This window comes from Lontra canadensis, unplaced genomic scaffold (genome assembly GCF_010015895.1).
Source record: "Lontra canadensis isolate GAN:19392208 unplaced genomic scaffold, GSC_riverotter_1.0 scaffold68, whole genome shotgun sequence".
In the NCBI taxonomy this organism is placed as follows: domain Eukaryota; kingdom Metazoa; phylum Chordata; class Mammalia; order Carnivora; family Mustelidae; genus Lontra; species Lontra canadensis.
The window spans coordinates 17,009-38,750 of NW_022631062.1; the positions used below are offsets into that span (position 1 = coordinate 17,009).

A 21,742-nucleotide genomic window follows, 5' to 3' on the forward strand; every position below is an offset into this window, starting at 1 on the left:
TGAACAGATACAATGTTCTTCATGATCTTTATTTATTGTATTTAATAATATTGAATGCAGAAATATTCAAGTGTTTGGTGATGAGATGCTGCCCCAGATCCCAATGGGAGTAGATTAATACATGGTATAGGCACAGTGTTACTGGTGCGGTCTGGGTTCCAATCCTCACACCGCCATTAACTAATTATGTGGTCCCCGGTATGAGGGATTCATAAGAGTGGCGAGAAGGCAATCCCATGAAATAAGTTGTTTCCATTTAGTGTAAAGAGAGTAATTTTTAAAAAATTTTATTTACTTATTAGACAGAGATCACAAGTAGGCAGAGAGGCAAGCAGAGAGAGAGGGAGAAGCAGGCGCCCTGCTGAGCAGAGAGCCCGATGTGTGGCTCGATCCCAGGACCCTGGGATCATGACCTGAGTTGAAGGCAGAAGTTTTAACCCACTGAGCCACCCAGGCGCCCTAAAGAGAGTAGTTTTAAAAAGGAACTAATAGTTGCCCTATCTTCCCAAAAGGTTGTTGATAGAACAGAATTTAATAAATAATAAGAATAGCAAAATTAATAAAGAAAATGTGCTCTGTGAGTGAAATTTTTTATTTCTTAAAATTGATATTGAGACTACTCAACTTGAAGCCACAAAGAGGAATAAAAGGGTTTGTTTAAGGGAAATATTTTACTATATAAATATATATTTATATCTATAATGGCTGAATCTCGGAAATAGATAACCTACCTATCTGGAAAGACACAACCACACATAGATTTGGTAGGGAGATAGCTGGTAGGAATATAGATGAATTGTCCATTGCATTTATACGTGGATTTTTTACAGTATAGTGCTATTAATGTATTTTCCCTTATAATTTTCTTAGTAACATTTTCATTTTCTAGTTCAGTTTATTGTAAGGATGCAGTATATAATACATATACAAAGTATATATTAACTATCTTTTTTTTAAAGATTTTATTTATTTATTTGACAGAGAGAGAGAGAGATCACAAGTAGGCAGAGAGGCAGGCAGAGAGAGAGGGGGAAGCAGGGTCCCTGCTGAGCAGAGAGCCCGATGTGGGGCTTGATCCCAGGACCCTGAGATCATGACCTGAGCCGAAGGCAGAGGCTTAACCCACTGAGCCACCCAGGTGCCCTGATCCCGTTTTTAAATAATTATTCTTTTTTCATTCTTTAGTCTATGACTGTCATTGAACTAGTTGACATTTATTGAATCAACTGTCCTCCCGATCAATTCAGTAAAAAAAAAAAAAAAAAAAATTCTATCTCACCGGATGAACAAGCTGTTTTGTTGAATTAACTGGTCAATATGATAGAACTTTGTGCATCTGGTCAAAATCTAATGATACTTAGACTCTTTTACATTGAGGATTGGTGCCTGTGATTTGTCTGCCAGGTATATGGCTATGAGTCACTCATCCAATTTTTTCATTACGTGGGGCTGTTAAAAGCAAGGCCTCAAAGGTCCCTGGGAGAACGGGGCCACAGGCCAGCAGTGGAACAATTCATTCACATGATAAGCTTTTTAGGTTTTCTGTAGCACAATTCCAGGTAATCTAACATGCTCTTTGAAGAACTAAAGAGAATTTAAATCAATGAACATAAGAACTAAAATCTGCTTGCTCAAAAGTGACAGAGGTTTGCCAGTGTTAGAATCTGCCATCATTCCAAGGCTGATCGAGGCTCATGTTATATTATAGTATTTACTTGCTAGATTATCATCTGCTTAGCTATAAAGGGGAATACCAAGGTTCATTTCGGTAGTACAATGATTGCAGAAATCCTCTCGGGTTAGTTTCAACTCTAGTGCTTTGATATACCCCATTCCAGTACATCGGCAAATAAAATACTATTGACGAAACCTCACCAAAGATAATACTGGAGCCCTTTGGGGGAATCGAGGGTGTTGTAGGGGCTAGAGACCAGTGTCCTTGGCAGTTTTTCTCAGAGTTTCATAGTTTGTTCTCTCTTTGCGTTGAGAATCCCAATAGATGCATCACATATCTATGTATTCCTTTTCACCACCTCCCTGCCAGATCTGTGTGTCTTCCAGATAGCTGGTTTATCTTACTTCTAAGATTTGGTCAGTGTGGAAATGAATATTTATCCACACAATGAAATATTTTCCCTAAGTAAATCTTTCTTTTCTTAGTGAACACAACTTGAGGTTTTTCAATATCACTTTTTTTAAAAGATTTTTAATTTATTTATTTGACAGACAGAGATCACAAGTAGGCAGAGAGGCAGGCAGAGAGAGAGGGGGAAGCAGGCTCCCTGCTGAGCAGACAGCCTGATACGCGGCTCAATCCCAGGACCCTGGGATCATGACCTGAGCCGAAAGCAGAGGCTTTAACCCACTGAGCCACCCAGGCGCCCCTCAATATCACTTTTTATAAAGAATATAAAAGTTTTATTCACAGGATTCATTTTGTTAACTAATTTTTAGTGCTTTTCCTTATTCACCCAATAGCAAGTATTACTAATCCTACCTAACAAAAGAAGACATGGAGGCTAAATGAATTTGAATATATTGCCCAAAGTCATATAACATTTTTAAATGTTCATGTGTTGTTGGAGGCTTTATAGCAACTGATTCTTTTTGTTTCCCTATTTTAATTATGTTGTTCTACTTTTTATTTATGTTCATTTCAAATGTACTCTGTCATCAGCTCCTCTTCCGGGAATAACTTGGAAGTGCCAAGTTGTGTATTCAATGGAGGACAAGAATTGGGACGGGGGTGCCTGAAACCCCATTACTGAATAACATGCTGGGTGGTTGCCGGGATTCTTCTTCGTCCAAGCCAAATACAGTACCATGGGCAGTGGCATAGAGAGAAATCCGAACCTTACACAGATTAGATGCTTTTCAAAACTGGAAATTTTATTACATTCTATTTTTTTTAAGATTTTATTTATTGATTTGACAGAGAGAGAGAGAGAGATCACAAGTAGGGGGAGTAGGAGAGGGAGAAGCATGCTCCCTGCCAAGTAGAGAACCTATTGGATCAGGCTGTTAGAGAGGTAATGGAAGAGGGACTAGGACGCCTATTAAACCCCGGTCCTTACACGGTGAGTGGGAGTTGGGGTGGTTGGAGCAGGGGTGCGGAAGGAGGCCTCAGATGGGCTATGGTTGGGGCTCATTCCTAGAGCAGCATTTGGTTTTGTTTGTTTTCCAACTTTATGGTGATATAATTGACATATAACTTTGTGTAAGTTTAAGGTATACAATGTAATAATTTGGAATATGCATACATTGCAAAAATGATTACCATGCTAAGGTTAGTTACCATGCCCATCACTTCACATAGTTACAGGTTTTCTTTTTGTGGTAAGAATTGATAAAATCTACTCTTAGCAACTTTCAAATATATAATACAGTTTTGTTAACTATAGTAACCAAACTGCACATTACATTCCCAAAACTTATACCACATCTTTTCCTATCCATTTATCCAGGGACAAACACTTAGGTTGTTTTGATATCCTGGCTATTGTGAATAATGTTGCAATGAACTTGGGTGTGCTGGTATCTCTTTGAGATCCTGTTTTCATTTTCTTTGGATATGTACCCAGAAATGGCATTGCTGGATCATATGATAGTTATATTTTTTAATTTTTGGAGGAAACTTCATACTGATTTTCAGGGGGACTGCACCAATTTACATTTCTGCCAACAGTGAAGTTCTCTTTTCTCTACATCCTCACCAACACGTGTTATCTCTTGTCTTTTTTTTTTTTTCATCACAGCCATTCTAACAGGTGTGAGGTGATAATTTGTATTTCTCTGCTGAGGAGTGATGTTGACCACCTTGTACCTATTGTACCCATTGGCTGTTTGTGTGTCTTCTTTGGAAAAATGTCTTTAAAAAGATATTGGTATGTTATGTTTCCATTTTCATTTGTTTCAAGATTTTTTTTGATCTCTCTTTTGACTTGTTTGTTCTTTAGCAGTGTATTGGTTATTTTTTTTTTTAAGATTTTACTTATGTGTTTGAGAGAAAGAGTGAGCATGAGAGAGAGAACCACAAGCAGGGAGCAGCACAGGGACAGGAGAAGCAGAGTCCCCGCTGAGCAGGGAGCCCGAAGACGTGGGGCTTGATCCCAGGACCCTGGGATCATGACCCAAGCTGAAGGCAGACACTTAACTGACTGAGCCACCCAGGCGCCCCAGCAAGTATATTGTTTAATTTCCACATATTTGTGAATTTCCCAGTTTTCCTCCTGTTACTGATTTCTAGTTTCATACCATTGTGGTTGGAAAAGATAGTTGGTATAATTTCAATCTTCTAAAATTTGCAAAGGCTAATTTTGTGACCTATTGTATCATCTGTCATGGAGAATGTTCCATGTGCACTTGAGAAGAATCTGTATTCTGCTTTTCTTGGATGGAATGTTCTGTGTATGTCTGTTAGGTCCATTTGACCTAAAGTATGGTTCAAGTCCAATGCTTCCTTGTTGATTTTCTGTCTGGATGATCTATCCATTGTCAAAACTGGGGAGTATTAAAACCCCTTACTTTATTATAGTGTTGCCTGTTTCTCCCTTCAGATCTGTATTTGCTTTACAGTTGTTGTATCTTCTTGATGATGTGGTCTGTTCCCCATTATATAACCACCTTCTTTATCTCATTTTACCACTTAAAAAAAAAGATTTTATTTACTTATTTGACAGAGAGAGAGCACAAGCAGGGGGAGTAGCAGGCAGAGGGAGAAGCAGGCTCCTTGCTGGATAAGGAGCCCAATGTGGGGCTCCATTCCAGGACCCTGGGACCATGACCTGAGGCTGAAGGCAGATGCTTAACCGACTGAGCCCCCCAGGCGCCCCTCTTTTTACCACTTCTGATTTAAAATCTATGTTGTCTCATATAAGTAGAGCTACTCCGGCTCTCTTGGTTTTCACTTGCATGAATTATCTTTTCCATCCCTTCACTTTGAACCTATGTTTTTCCTTAAAGTTGAGGTGAGTGTCTTGTAGGCAGCAGATAGTTGGGTCTTGGCTTTTAGCCACTGTGCATCTTTTCATTAGAGAATTTAATCTATTGACATTTGGAGTAATTTGTCAGGAGGTAAGGACTTTCTAACGCCACCCTGTTACTTGTTTTCTGGCTATTTCGTAGTCCCCTTTTCCTTTCTTTCTCTCTTGCTTTCTTTCTCTAAGAACTGATCATTTTTCACAGTGATATGCTTTCATTCCCTCCTCTTTATCTTTTGTGAATCTGCTGTTAAGTATGTGCTTTTTGGTTACTGTGAGGATTACATAAAACATCTTATAGGCTGATAACAACTTAACTTCAATTGCGTATAAAAACTCTATCACTGGGGCACCTGCGTGGCTCAGTCATTAAGCGTCTGCCTTCGGCTCAGGTCGCCATCTGGGGGTCCTGGGATCCGGCCCTGCATTGGGGCTCCCTGCTTGGCAGGAAGCCTGCTTCTCCCTCTCTCACTCCCAGTGCTTGCGTTCTTGCTGTGTTCTCTTGCTGTGTCTCTCTCTGTCAAGTAAGTAAATAAGTGAAATCTTCTAAAAAAAAACACCTTTATCCTTTTACTCTCCCCCTTTTATGTTTTTGATGTCTGAATTTACATCTTGTTGTATTAGGTATCCATTAACAAATTATTGTAGCTATAGCTATTTTTATTTTTATTTCTTTAAGATTTTATTTATTTATTTGACACACAGAGCATGAGAGGAGGGAAGGAGAGGCAGAGGGAGAAGCAGGCTCCCTGCTAAGGAGAGAGCCCAACTAGACCTGGGGCTCGATCCCAGAACACTGGGATCATGACCTGAGCCGAAGGCAGATGCTTAACCGACTGAGCCACCCAGGCGTCCCCCTATAGCTATTTTTAATATTTTTGTCCTTTAACCTTTATAGTAAAGTGGCTAACACCCCACCATGTGGCAGTATTAGAGTATTCTGTGTCTAACTATATATTTGCTTTTATCAGTATGCTATATATTCTCATGTGACTAATCAGAGTCCTTAAGTTTTGGCTTGAAGAACTCCTCTCAACATTTTCTATAAGGCAGGTCTGTGGCGATGAGCTCCCTCAGATTTTGTTTCTTAGGGAAAGTCTGTATGTCACCTTCATTTCCGAAGGACAGCTTCGCTGAGTAAACCAATTTTCTCTCAGCACTTCAAATATGCCATCTCATTCTCTCCTGACCTGCAAAGCTTTCTGGTGAGAAATACACTTTTAGCCTCATGGAGACTCCCTTGTATGAGAGGCTTTTTATTTTTCTCTTGCTATTTTAAAAACTCCCCTTTGTCTATGATTTTAGACCATTTTATTATAATGTGTCTTGGAGAAGATCATTTTAGACTAAACTATTGGAGTGACCTGTTAGCTTCCGAAACTTGGATATCTAAATCTCTCTCTCAGCCATTACTTCTTTAAATGAGCTTTCTCCCTCTCTTCTCCTTCTGGGACTCCAGTGATGTTCTCTAAGTCCTGTAGGCATTCTTTATTCCTTCGCATTCTTTTTTTCTTTCTCCCAGAGCGGCGTTTGACTGGAGCTCTGGTCATCCACGTCCTCCTACTCAGTCAAGGCCACGTTTAAACCCTCAGCCCACGAAACCCTCCAGAGATGCAGATTACACAACACCCTTCAGTAGTCTGTATCACCGTTTACAACTGTCAAGCGATTCTCCCTTAGGACTAAACATGAGCTTTTCACGTGTTCCTTCAGCCCATTCCATCCTGTTCTTTTCTTGGTGGAGAGGGAGTTATCTAGACAATATATCCTACGTGTTGACGTCAACAAATTTCGAGGCAGAAGTACTATGTCCTTTTCATTTCTTTTAATAGGTGGTGTTTTTTTTTTAAGATTTATTTGTTTATTTGACAGACAGATCACAAGCAGGCAGAGAGAGAGGAGGAAGCAGGCTCCCAGCTGAGCAGAGAGCCCGATGTGGGGCTCGATCCCAGGACCCTGAGATCATGACCTGAGCCGAAGGCAGCGGCTTAACCCACTGAGCCACCCAGGCGCCCCCTTTTCATCTGTTTTTAAGAATCCGAATTATGAGGGGCACCGGGGTGGCTCAGTGGGTTAAAGCCTCTGCCTTCAGTTCAGGTCATGATCCCAGGGTCCTGGGATCGAGCCCCGCATCATCGGGCTCTCTGCTCAGCGGGGAGCCTGCTTCCCCACCCCCCGCCCCGCCTGCCTCTCTGTCTACCTGTGATCTCTCTGTCTGTCAAATAAATAAATAAAATCTAAAAAAACCCACAAGAAACAAAACAAAAAAGAATCCTAATTGTGGTATGGAGTCTTGCCATTTCCTCTGAACCTTTGCCAAATCCCACAGCAAGCGTCAGCAAGCTGAACTGCATTGGTGCCTTGCACACACAGTAAATATTTTGTATCAGTTCTCTCCCCTGTGATATTCAAAACAGAGCTAACTGACCAGATTGGTATTTTAACACTATTTTTTCTCGCTTTCTCATACTTGCTGCTGAGACCAGTGTGTACACACGCATACATACACGTAAACAGGATCAGACACTTGGTGCCTGAATGCCTTGGCAGCTTTGCTACTAACTATTCAGTCCGCTTGGCCCTGACTGAGGGAGGCGCAATCACGCACACACGTTAGTCCTTGAGAGCATCATGTTCGTAGTATTATCTAGATCAGGGTCCCTGAACCTCAGCATTTGACATTTGGGGCCAAACAGTTCTTGTTTGTGGGGAGCTGTCCTGTACATTGTACAATGTTTAGCAGCCTCCCAACACATCTTCAGACATTGCCACTTGTCTCCTGGGAGTCAGAATTACCCTGGTTGAGACCCGCTGCTTTATATCACTGGCAAAGATTGGCTCTGAAGAGCACAAAATTATCGCCGTGCCATCCGAAGTTGTCATCTCTGAATCTATGATCTCTAATTATTATTCTCTGTTCCTGAAGATACTCACCGTACTGAGAAAAACCTCGCTTTTTAACAAGATAGGGCAGAGCACCCATGGTCTCCCCTCAGTGAAAATCATGAAGCTAAGGAGAGAGAGAAAAGGAGAGAAACTGTGTTCATGACTGATGCAAGTTTGATGACATCCTGGGGCCATTTTTTGAGCCGTCCAGCCACACTTTTTATGCTTCTTCGTACCTTGACAGTCCCTCTTTTCCATGCCTGTGATAAGAATTCTTTCAAAACGCGCTTTCTGACCCCAAAGAGTCCGATCTTGAATCCAGACTGCTGAAGCTCAAATCCCGGTTTGATTGCTTTTGATTGAGCTTTGTGATCTTAATTCCGTGCCTCAGTTTCTTCATCTAGGAGACGAGGACGATGCAATTGCTTACCTCTTGGCACGTTGTGAGGATTAAATGAGGGAGCATATGTAAAGCAGTTAAACTCTGGGTGGCACACAATAAGCATTCAGCAGAGGTTAGATTAGATATCATTATTGTTAATTAGTAGTGTTACTCTCTGTGATTCAGAGGCTCAGGTCCTGCAGAACACCTAACCCATGACTCCTTGGGGCCACTCTGTCCTGTTTCCCTGAAATCATGAAAAGTTTTATAATTTTACAAATCAGAGTTTATTTGCATCATCTTTGTCCAAGTAAATTTCCCCAAAATACAAGATGTATGAGCCAGAAATTATATGTTCTATGTGATTTTCATTCTTTCATTCCTCTCACTTATTGAGCCAACAGTTGTTAACACTGTTGCGGGGAGGTCCTATATCCCTGCAACAATTGGGGTAGTGGTTTGGATAGATATCTTTCCTCTCCTATCAGGACTTTCTCCTCCTCTTGTCCACTCTCACCTGGTTATGTCATATGTAGTCAGTGGGTAGGGGCAGCAGCATGGTATTAATAACTAAGATGGAAACTCCATCCAGATCAAGGCATCGTTCAGGAAGGTTTTGCAAGTTCTGTCTTCTGTTCCTAAAATTCAGTGAGAACCCAAACTCATGGCTGGAATGAAATCTCTATGGAAAATGTCCCCACAAATAGCTCCTTCTGCAGTGGGTGGAACAAGCACTATGTATGTTACCTATATGAAAGACATTCCCTCCCACTTCCTAAAGGCAGAGCAAACCTTAGCTGGATGTCTACCATTCTCCAACAGGAATCGGATGCAAATCTTGATTAGTCTAAGCCAATTTTCCTAGTCTCCTAGGGATGGAGTCCATAACTATCCCTACTAATGGCCCAGACCAATCAAATCCCTTAGAAGATGTGGAGGGAGGGGAGCGTTATCTCCAAAATGAGCCTGATAGTCCTCAACAAGACAATGACTATTGGACATTGCTTGTTGGATTAGAAAATGTGGCTTTAATACTCAATCTGGAGACTGATGTAGAGCCCAAAGGGGATGAAAGTTTATTTTAAGATATTTAGAGACAGTTAGGAACTATTAAATGAAGTGTAAGCATCTTCAGTTACCCTCAGACTCTAGCTGAGAGGCAGGAACTGGCTCCAAAAGGAGTCTTCTGTGTTTTGAATGTCCGTCAATGTTTCAGGCTTGACCTGGCTGGGTGTACGCTACTTGACTTTGTGTATCTCTCATGTCAGCTGCCTTCTCTGAACCTGTACCTTGCTTCACCTCGCCACCTCGTGCTCCTGAGATGTGTCTACTTTTCTAAACCAGTGGAGAAATGTGATGTTCTGGCCAAGTTCTTGAAACTCCCTTTTTAAAAAAAAAAAATGAAACTCAGTTTATTAATATATAGTGTATTATTAGTTTCAGAGGTAGAGTTTAGTGATTCCTCAGTTGCATGTAGCACCCTGTGCTCATTATATCACATGCCCTCCTTCATGCCCATCCCCCAATTACCCCATCCCCCCCACCCCTCCAGAAACCCTCAGTTTGTTCCCTAGAGTTAAGAGTCTCTTAGGATTTGTCTCCCTTTCCCATTTTGTCTTGTTTTATTTTTCTCTCCTTTCCCTTATGATCCTCTGTTTTTTTCTTAAATTCCATGTGAGGGATCCTTTGAGTGGAGAGAGAGCCCAAATATAACAAAGACCAGAAAGGAACAGAGACAATATATAGAAACAGTGACTTTATAGATAATACAATGGCAGTAAATTTATATCTTTCAATAATTACTCTGAATGTAAATGGACTAAATATTCCAATCAATAGACACAGAGTATCAGACTGGACTTAAAAAAAAAGACTTATCAAGATGCTGTCTACAAAAGACTCATTTCAGACCCAAAGACACCTCCAGATTGAAAGTGAGCGGGTGGAGAGCCACTTATCATTGTTAATGGACATCAAAAGAGAGCTGGGGTAGCAATCCTTATATCAGACAAATTAGATTTTAAACCAAAGACTGAAACTCTCTTTTATCATTTCTCTGTTCAGTCCACAGATGGCTCTTTGGGGGAAGCGGGGTTTGTTTTGAGTAACTCTTTTCCCTATTTATCCACCTATTTTCCTCCTCAGGTATGAACTAAGTAATGCTTTATTACTGGGATTCTGAAGTAAGATCTTTGCCTCTTGGTCTTAACTGAAAAGACATATTTGAGCAGCATCTCTGGATAACTCTCCCATTCATATCTTCACCTCTGGCCTCTCTGTCAAACCATGGATTTGTATATCTGCCTTCTCAACATCATTACTTGAATTTCTGTGAGATATCACAAACTTGACTGGACTCCTAGTCTTCCTTCCAAACTGTTTTACCTGCAACCTTCCCCATGTAGATTGATGTCCATCTTGCTCTCCCAGTTGGTCAATCCAAAAACCCTGGAGTGATCCTTGACTCTGTCTTTCTTTCTCGGCCTACACCCAGTTCGTTAGCAAATCCTGTTGGCTCTACTTTCCAAATGTGTTCAAAATCCAGCTACCCTTCTCATGAGCTCTGCTGCTACCACCAAGCCACTGTCTTATTTCACATGAATTCTTGGAATGACCTCCTCACTGGTCTCCGTCTATGGTTTTTCCCCTATGGATTCTCGTCTCCACACAGCAGCCAATGACTCTCTTCAAATGGGAGATCATGTTACTGCTCTGTTCAAACTCTACCATGGATTCCCATTTCACTCAGGATAAAGGCTCAAGTTTTGCTTCTAAGGCCCTAGAAGTAAATGTATACCAATGGCTCTAGTGTTGCCTGCTATTTCGTATGGTCTGGGTGTAGAAATAAATTTGGGTGAGAAGGCAAACACCGTACAATTATAAATTCAGACCAGTAATAATTAGTACAATCCTCCTGGAATCCACAGCTTGTCCTCACAAGTTTGAACCTGTCCACTGAAAATATTTGTCATTTTCGTTAATGGAGATTATCTCTGCTCTATCTGTAGGGAAAAGGGAGTGCTGGGCAGCTAGAAATGTAAACAGGAAAGAGCTTTTGCTTTCCCTTTGGGCTAAAAAGTCAACTTGTTATTTATTTTCTGTAAAGTAATTATAAATCCACTTCATATGATAAGTGTGTGGTCAAAACCAATTGTACCAAATGCAAATAATTTTTGGCCATGTGGAGTTTTAAATTTGTCTATGCTTTTTATGTTCAAGATGCCCTTCCTTATTTCTGTTGAGAACTTTACTCTATCTTAAGACAGGAAACTTCATGAAACATCCTTTTCTCTTTGAAGTTAACCAAAGTTTTCTTCTCAGCTTGGGGAACTAGAAGACGTTTTCACCGTAGCTAGTTGGCAACCTCACCATTGATGACTCAGTTGGAAGTATATGAAAAGTAGAGCAGTAAGGGAAATACGATCTCAAAGTCTACGCACTTTGCTCCTGCTCAGTGCAGACACACCCTCAGCTCTGAGCCTGTGGAGAAGGGGCTTTCTGACTAACTCGGTAGTTATCTGGTTTCCATTTAGGTTTTAGGAGACGGCAGTTCAAATGGGGAGGGGCTTTGTAGTGGGCAGGGTTACAGAAGTAGATTCTTCAAGAAGTGACAGCTGATTCAGAACCTGCAGTGACAGCAGAGTTAAAAGCAGTAAAGCTCTTCGGAGCCATTAATGTAAAGCCCTAAAGATATTGTCACGTTATAGCCTCGTCAGTAAACAATATTCAAGATGATGACACTGAGTCATCCAAAAAAAAAAGTTGCTCAGGCAACATCCTCATTAGGATGGAATATATTTTAGAAAAAAATTTCTGTGTTCAATGGTTTACAAACGCACAACTGGTATAATCACAGTACATTTTCGTTTTGCTTCTGTGGGCCCACTCATTCTGAGAATGTGACAGTTCTCCTATAGACAAAAACTGTACTATGGACACTTCTCTTGTTTCTCTTATTTCTCAAAGTGGCCGAATTATTACCCAGCTCCTCTCATTTTGGGTGGCTTTTATTACTTGGTTCCCAGCATTCTGATCTATGTTCTCAGGTACTAATTCGTATAATAGTCACACTGTGCTATGAGATGGGTGTATTATTATCATCAGCTTTGAAATCGGGAAACAAGGTGCTTCAATTACCTGCTTCAAGTCACACAGCCAGCAAGGGGCAGAGTGAGTCTATTACGCTACCTGACTTCTTCTAAATGGCAGGCCCGTAATGGGGGAGAGCTGTCCACCCCATCTCTACCTCCAGGTCTGAACTGTGCTTCAAATTACATTATTTTAGACCATCCACTCTCGTGTTTATTTTCCTCTGGATACTCTCCTGTGTCTCTCTACACTTGTGTTCCTCTGACACGAGCGTCATACTCTAAGTTATTTTGCATCTAATACTTCCGTCAACAAAGTCTAAGATAGTGGGAGGTGAATTTTCCTTTTGGTGGGCAGCCAAACTGGAGTTACAGCTCGTCTTAAGTTTTTTTTTTTATTCACCCCGCTTCTCTGGACTGCAGTGGTAGCACTCTGACTGGTCTTCCTGCCCACCCTGCCCCCCTTCCCACAGCCCTTACCCCCCTCAGTGTCTGCTCTCTAATCAGTAATGAGAGTGAATCACTTCTCTGCTGGAAGCCCTCCAAGTTCTCCCCCACATTACTCAGAGTAAAAAAGCCAAAGTTCTACAGTCATTTGTCCAGCCCTCCTGGTGTGGCCCCCGGCTTCCTTTCCATCTTCACCCCCTGCCACTTTCCTTATGCACTAGGGTCCAGACACGAAGGCCTCTGATGTTCTTCAGACCTTCCTATACCCTTTGCACTCGCTGCTCCCTCTGCCTGGAACAGTTTTCCCAGAGATCCACTTGGCTCTCATCCCTTCCTTTGGGTCTTTGCTCAGAGGCCCCCCTTTCATCCCACGCCATCCCCCACTGCCCCCCTTTTCTGCTTATTGTAAAGTCATAGCATCGCTCATCATCGGCTGTTTGTTTCTTTCCTCTACCCCACCTCATATCAGATGATATCCACAAGAGCTCTTCCTGTCTTATTAGTGTATATCCACTAACTAGGAAGGTGCTAGCACACAGTAGGTAGCCAATAAAGAATTGTCGAAGCAAGGTTCTTGTTAATAATATTATTAATATTACATACAACACCCAGTGCTCATCCCAACAAGTACCAACCTTAATAGCCATCACCCATTTGGCCCATTCCCTGCCCACCTCCCCTCCAGCAACCCTCAGTTTGTTTTCTATGGTTAAGAGTCTGTTTTATGGTTTACCTCTCTCTCTCTCTCTTTTTTTTTTTACCCATGTTCATTTGTTTCATTTCTTAAATTCTACATGTGAGTGAAATCATTTGGTATCTGTCTTTCTCTGACTGACTTATGGTGCTTAGCATAACACTCTCTAGCTTCCCCCCTGGTGTTGCAAATGGTAAGGTTTCATTCTTTTTCGTGGTTGAGTAAGATTCTATTGTATATATACCACATCTTTATCCATTCATCAACTGACGAACATCTGGGCCCTTTCCATAATTTGGCTATTGCAGATAATGCTGCTATAAACCATCAGGGTGCATGTGCCCCTTTGAATCAGTATTTTTGTATCTTTTCGGTAAATACCTAGTAGTGCGATTGCTGGGTTGTACGGTAGTTATATTTTTAATTTATTGAGAACCCTCCATAGTGTTTTCCAGAGTGGCTGTACCAGTTTGCCTTCCCACCAGCAGATGTTTCAGGGACATTTAAATCTCCTTGAATAACTTTACATTTTCTTAAATCCCTTACTGAAGTGGAAGGTACACTGTATCTTTGTTTGTTTTACTATTGTATTCTTTTATCAGAAAAGAAGTGAGGCAGTTAGCATGTGACTTGTTCCTAGTGATCTCTAGATATGTATTTAGGGTCAGAGAGCTATATATTTCCCAGATGCAAACCATATCCTAAAAATTATATTTTATAGATTTATCAGGTGTCAAGATCAAAGTCTTCCCTGTACCACTTATGAAATTCACCCTCCAACCCTTTAGAAAAGCAGAACAGGTTTCCTGCCTCTCCAGTTTTCTAATTTTTTTCTGGGTCTCTGTTATTTCTCAAAGACAGTCCATTCCTTTGAGCCAACTGTGTTTCTGGGTCCCATCCCCTGGGTCTTTAGTGGAATCCTTCCATTCTCAGCATGAGCTTGGACAGAACACTTCTGGGTAGCTGTCAGAACGGTGGCTTCTGCTCAGTGGAGAGTGAACAAAAATTCCAACAATCCAGTCTCTGCTTGCATGACGAGCTAGCTCTACAGAATTATTGTGACAGTTCTTCTGTTTCTGACTTTTCCAAGTTTCTTGGCTTCCAGAATTTTCCTGCCTCGCTGTTATCTCAGGCTCCTTGTCCATCTATTTTTAGCTCTCAGATTTCACATCCTGCTTTCTCCATTTCAATTTGATCATGTTAATCTTATTTTCTGCCTCAGTGAATTAAAATTGGACTACTTCCATTTTTTTTTTCCTAAACCCAAGAGCTTCATTCAGGAAGTGACCTGAGTAGAGTTTTGTTTCAGCTTTTATTAAAGTAACATTCCAACTCTTTGTTCACAGCCTCACCTGCTGCTCCCCTTTCTCTTGACTGATTTTTCTCCTAATGCCTGTGAGAAGTGAGTAGATCCCAGCTTCCTTAAATGTGGGAAGTGCTGTGCTTTACTGAAACTCAGAAAATTCTCTGATTTCCGCCCCCTACGCCCCCCCCGCCAGCTTTCTGTTAACACTCTATCATAATTGCCTAAATTTGTCAATTGCCTTATTTCTTAGAAGGATCACAGGTTTGATTCACATTGGATGTGGCAAGATCCATGGATGTGGCCTCCATCTTCACTGAAGGCACCTGTCCCTCTGCTGCTGCCATTATTGCTCTTAGACTCCTGGCCACAATGGAAAGGTCTGTACTCTAGAATCAAATGGCGTTCCTGGCTCTACCACTGACTAGCTGAATGAGGTTTGGCAATTTAAGTTCTCTGAGCCTCGATTTCATAATCTGTATAATAGCAATTAAAAAAAAAAGATTTACCTCCAGGAGCACCTGGGTGGTGCCGTCAGTTAAGTGTCTAACTCTTGGTTTTCCCTCAGGTTGTGATCTCAGGGTCGTGAAATCGAGCCCGCATTGGGCTCCGTGCTCAGCACAGAGACTGCTCGAGATTCTCTCTCTCCCTTTCCCTCTGCTCCTCCTGCTTGTGCTCTCTCTCACTCTCTGAAATAAATAAATCTCTTTTTTTTAAAAAAAAATTTACCTCTAGGTTTGCGGCGATGCTTAAATGAGATATTATAATGCAAAGCACCTTGAACAGTTACTTAGAATTATTTTTTCCTGTTCTATAATAGCACTAATTTAACAACTGTGGAAAAAGGGAAAGTTGTGAAACCTTTTTTTTTTTTTTTTTTTTTAAGGCTTGGTTACTGCACCTGGACCTGGAAGACTTGTTTTTCTAGGTGAAGAAATATTTCCCCTGTGTGAAGGTTTCATAATCACCGCCAAGCTGGCCCGAGTGCTGCCATTTAAAGTGGCTCCTCTCTTTTATCTCTGATACACCTGCACCCTGGGAACGAGGACACCGATCCAGCTCCTGGGACACTACAGGGTAATCACCAAAGTCTCTTCGAATTCTGTGTTGCCATGATCCCATGGTTTTGGATGCCCAGAGCATGACATGGACACTCTTTGAATTTCATACCATGAAGAGTCATTTTTATTTCCCTGGGACCTCAACTGAGTTTAGAACAGGTAAGTGAAAGGGAAGGAGGCACATGGTGAAGTCGGCCGTAGAACCACTGTTCAACATGGTCATCCGAGAAGTAGAAAGGGAGCCTTCTTAAGCTTACCCAAGCCAGATCAGGTGAGTTAACCTGTGGAGTGGAGTGGAGGGTAGTCTTATACTTTAAAAAAATGGCCTCGGAAGGTAAAATTTATCAGAAAAAAATGAATTCCGTAAAGACAAGGGCAAAGCAGTTTATTTACGAAGGGAAAATGTTACCCAAGTAGAGAGACACTGTCTGGGAATATGAGCTTGAAATTTAAAAAAAAGGGAGAGGTAACTGACTTTCAATGAAGTCCTGTCTGGAAAACATGTCAGTACCACTACTACCCCCATGATTCCTAAATCTAGACTTCTTTGGTCCCTGTAAAATTATAACACCTTTAGTGTATCTTTAACAGCTTTTTTAGGAACATATTAACCAAATGTGCAAGTTCTGATCTGGCCATAAAATACTAGGAGAACTATAATTCTCTAGGATTAATGAATAACATTTGTTTATTTGATTTACTTTATAAAATCATTCTAAAATCTGTTTACATATCTGTCCTCTCCAGGGTGAAATTTATAGTGGTTCAGCAGATTGTTTACTATTTCTTCTTCTACTACTACTACTTCTTCTTCTTCTTTTTTTTTTTCCCATCTTTCCTGCTCAGTGCCCAACCCAAGTTCAAAGGCTGATGACGGAGAAAAACTCATGAAGAGGTTTTACTCTAGGGAAAGTTGTTCAGTGGATGGGATCTTGGTGCATAGGGAAGGATGTTAGGCTCTTCCTGGCTCCTTCTCAGCCTCGCTGCTCTAACTGCTGCTCAGTCCACCACTGAGGATCTGGTCAAGACATTTTTGGAGAAGTTTAACTATGAAGCCGAAGAGCTGTCTTATCAAAATTCACTTGCTTCTTGGAATTATAACACCAATATTACCGACGAGAATATCCAAAAGATGGTGAGTTTCCGTGGCTACGTAGGGGTATTTGTTGCTTCTTAAAGGTTAGATTACTGCCTGTGCTACTGAAAAGGGAAAGCCAAGAAATGCTCTGAGTTGTGAGATTGGATGTTTGCCTCAGTATTTCTGATTCTGGAGTCCCAGATGACTAAACGTAATTGACCCCGGGACTCATTTGGAAGCTGTTACAAAATAATTCACTGGTCTCAGTCCAGATTCTTAGAAACAAGTGAACATGCTTTATAAAGTTATACCATAATTCTCATCATAATCAGCGTTTCAAAGCATTTCACGGAAATGCCATGAGTTATTGAGTTAATAATTTTCCCAAGCCTACAATGTCAACAGGAATATCTGAAGACTCTCTAAAATAATATATTAACTGGAAAATGCAATTGGAGGCTTAGTGAAAAAGCTAGCTAGTAATTAAATGGTTACCATGGGTCTGGAGACTGGATTTGGGAATTCCTTCCTTCATTGTCACGGAGCTCTAAGGGACTTCCAAAGGTCACAGAATCCATCCAGAGCCCTTGCAGAAAAACCATAATCAAGCCAGTTTTGACAAATCTCAGAATGCTCTGACAAAGCAAGATGCTTTGACAAGTGCGAGGATTTAGGAATTTCTTCTCTCGCCGTTCGCAAAGCAGTGTCCGTACACATTGGGGCTGGAAATTGAGCAACATTATTTTAGAAAAGATTTTGTATCACTTGTATGGCAATACGTTCCTTCACAAATGTAGTTCAGATATTGTTTCAAATGCTGAGTAGGTTGCATGTTTAAATTACTGCCATTCACGGGACAGATCATACCTGAGCCATACCACCTCATTTGAAATACTCCAAGAGAAGGTTTGCCATTTTTCTAACGCTCAAGGCAATCCTGGAGATTTTGACAGCCCGGTGTTGTCATAGGAGATCATTTGTTTCTTGTCTCCTATTTTGGTCTTACCTCTCTCCCTCTCTTTATTGTTGCTTTCCCCTCGCTTTTTATTTGATCTCTCTCGGAGGTGCCTAAAGTGTACCGTGTATTGGCTTTCATTCTCAGCCGGATGGTCCTGTAGGTGCTGCGGAAGGTGTACCGGCTTCATGCCTGAGGACTCTGGAGCCAGACTGCTGAGGTCCAGATCCTGGCCCTGGCACTTTACAGCTGGGTGAGCTTCAGCGGGTCAGTTAATGTCTCTGCACCTCCAGGAGCTCACCTGTGTAGAAGAGCATCTCGCTACTGTCTGCTTTGGAGTGTGGCCGTGAAGCCCGAATTCATACTGAGAGCCCCCAGAGTGGTGCTCGGTGCTTGTGAGCCTGGGAGAACCGCTCAGTCCGATTGCTCTGAGCATGGGAGGGAGTTCTAGCTGCCCAAGACACAGGTAACAGTTCTGCTGAGCGCCCTCTGCTGAGAAGGCTCGTTACGGGAGGAGACAGAGCGATGGTTGTTGATAGCTTCTCCGATCATTGAAGGTTATTACTTTTGAATTGCAGTGGCAGATGAGAGCCAAGGCCAGAGAGGAAAGGTCACAAATCATGAAGTGTGGCCAAGCTGCAGAAAGCATGGACCCTTGAAAGGAAAGTGAAATTATTAGAATGCAAAAAGGAAGCAGGTGACCACCGGCGATGCCCAGCGAGGGCGGTCCGGTGGTCAGGAAGGGCTGCTGCTGGCTGCTGCTGCTTGGTGCACGCCAGGCACCTGGCTGAGAGAGCGTGAGGGTAATTTTGGCTAACTCTTTTGGTTTGGTGCAACTTCGTGATGTTTCAGATCTAGTTATAGGACCTGGGTGATAAGATGAGGTTTTTTTCCTTTGCTTTTACTATAGAGAGCTTTTAATGACAGCTTTACTGAGATATAATTTATGCACCATAAACTTCAATTCAAAGTATGTGATTCAGTGCTTTTCAGTATATTTACAGAATTGTACAACCTTCGTCACCATCTAATTTTAGAACATTTTCATCACTCCGGAGAGAAACCACATGCCTCTCAGTCATCACTCTTCCTCCCAGCTCCTAGCCCTAAGCAACCACCAGTCTACTTTCTGTCTCCATAGGTTTGCCTATTTTGAACATTTCATATAAACAGAATTGTACAACACATGGTCTCTAACCCTAACATTACTTCATTGCTTTTTGTTGCCAAATAGTATTCCATCATCTGATTTTTCTTTATTTTTTATCGTAAAAAATTTCAAGCATGAATAAAAGAAGAGAGATGAGTACATTGAATCTCTTCATACCCATTGCCCAGTTTACAAATTATTAACACTTTGGCCAGTCTTTTTTTTTTTTTTTCTACCCAACCCCACACTACTGGATTATTTTGAAGGAAATCCAAAACATGATATAGCTTTATGTGTGTATTTCATCTTGTAGCTCTCAAAGTATTTTTTTTAAAACAACCTTAGTAATAGTACCATGCTGAAAACTTAACAATAACTCCTCAGTATCATCAATTATCTGGTCATCATTCAAATGCACCCTACCGTCTCATTTTATTTCTTTTTCAATTTCAGTTGCTGTTTTGTTTGAATCAAGATCTAACAAGGACCTCTCCTTGCAATCATTTTGAAGGATGTACTTTAGCTCTCTTTTAATCTACAGAATCCCTCCCTCATTTTTTTTCTTTTTTGCAATTTATTTGCCTAAGAATTAAACTTTGGGTGCCGTAGAAACTCACACTTTCTGGACTTGCTGATTGTGCCCCCTAAATGTTGCTTAACATGCTCTTTTGTCGCCTGCATCTCCTGTAAATGTATAGATCTAGGGCAGAGGGCAGAGCAATTTTTCTGTAAAAGGTCAGTTAGTAAGTATCTCAGGCTTTGTGGGCCCTATGGCCTCTGTTCAGCTCTGCCATTGTAACGCGAAAACAACCATAGACAATACATGGAGTGCGATTATGTTGCAATTAAACTTTATTTACAAAATTAGATGGTGGGCAGAGCCCTGATCTATAGATTTGATCAGACTCAGGTTTTACCCCTGAGTGACTTAACAGGTGTGGAAATTGAATTCCAGTACTAGCATGGTGCAGGAATATTGAGGCAAGAAATGAACAAAAAACTAGTTCAGGTCCCGAGGGCTCTGGAAAAAAGAATAGCTTGGGATGGAACAGTATGTCCTAGGGGGTCAGAATTCAAGGCAACATTATGTAATTTTGGGGGGACGGATTTAAAGTATAACACTTATGGTAGTGATAAATAAAATAAAACCGGTATCTTCAAAGTAGCTCTATGTCGTGTAATTAAAAAACGGCTAAGACTGGGCCCTTTTGGGGATTGTGAGTTGTTTCCGGAGGAGACTGAGAACAAAATTATTGCTATAATTTGGTATCAAAGTTTTACCAGAAATTTTGCTTGACAGTAAGTCACCCTGGGTTGGGTGAAGGAGGATAGGGATTTAGAGGTAAGTTGTGAATGGACAAATGAGTCTGTGCCGTAGACCAAACTCTTCTTTCCATAGCTCGCTACTTCCCACTCATGTGTTACAGAGAACATAATGCGTTGAATATCATCTATAGGCAATGAGTCAATGGTGAAAAGTGTTCGCTTTGGAGGTGAACATACCTGGGATGGCACGCTGGTTCTTTCAAATCACTAGCTGTGTGTCCTACCGGACCCCGTGTATCAGTTTCCTCGTTTATGAAGTGGAGACTGTCACAACTACCTCACAAGATTGCTTGTGAAGATTAATTGAGAAGTAGTTCCTGACGGGTTGTATGTACTCAATAAAGAGAGAAATCATTTTCCATTTTTACTGCCGTTATTTTCATCTCTTGTCTGATTCCACTGTTGTCATGTCCACACACTATTCCCATCACGTCCTGTGCCTGCTTGGAGCCCCTAAGTGATTCCCTAGTATTCAAAGGATAATAGTCAAATTCTTTGGCCTGGAAAATGCAGTTGTGCCCGAAGTCCTGCCTTTGGGATTGGTATTAATTATTTATTGTGTTAAAAATTACCACAAGCTTAGCAGCTTAAAATAACACACATTTATCATCCCACAGCTTCTGTGGGTCAGGAGCCCAGGCGCCACTTACCTGCATCTTCCATTTCTGAGTCTTCTAAGGTTGTCATCAAGCTCCTGGCTAGTGCCGTGGTCTCAGCTGAGGTTTGACCAGGGATGAATCCACTTCCAAGCTAATGTGGTTAGTGGTAAGCCTTCAGATCCTTGGGTGCTGCGGGACTGAGGTCCTTAGTTTCTTACAGGATATCAGGCAGAGGCCATCCTCAATTCCTCCACACATGGCTGGGGAGACCATAGTGTTGTTCACAGCATGGCATCTTGCTACATCAGAGTCAGCAAGGGAGACAGAGTTTTAGCAAGATAAAAATTAGAATCTTATATAACATAGATAGGTACATGATGTCACCTTTGATGCATGCTACTGGTTAGAAGCAAATCATAGCTCCTGCTCACCCGTAAGGGGAAGGAAATCACACAACTGTGTACCACTGAGAGGTGAGGACCATGGGATCCATCTCAGAGTTTGTGTACCGCAGGAGCCAGGATCCAGATGCTGTCAGCTGATGGCCATAACCACTATTTACCGCTCTCAGCCCCCTTACGCACTTATGAATAATGGAGACAGAATGACTTTCTATCTCATGTGAGTAGGAAGATCAAATGAAGTTGAATTATTCTGCAAAGTACTCTACACCCAACTCCTACCTACTTTAGGGTCTTCTCCATGAGTGCTTGGCCAAATGTAGTTGCCTACATGAGTCTTTCTTTTCTTATAGCAGAAACTGCTTGGCCACTGCAAGTTAATACATGATCATA

General features: G+C 41.5%; 1 protein-coding gene across 2 annotated transcripts in view; it reads left to right on the forward strand.

Annotated features, from left to right (window-relative positions):
* ACE2 (angiotensin I converting enzyme 2) overlaps positions 1-21,742 on the forward strand; it is a 71,100-nt gene that overhangs the window by 15,533 nt on the left and 33,825 nt on the right. The window contains exons 2-3 of one of the 2 annotated variants that reach the window (XM_032880137.1): positions 15,666-15,999; positions 16,687-16,975. In XM_032880137.1, coding sequence (XP_032736028.1) covers positions 16,790-16,975 — 186 coding nt within the window. In that variant the 5' untranslated portion in view covers positions 15,666-15,999; positions 16,687-16,789. The other variant, XM_032880138.1, reaches the window with a different exon arrangement.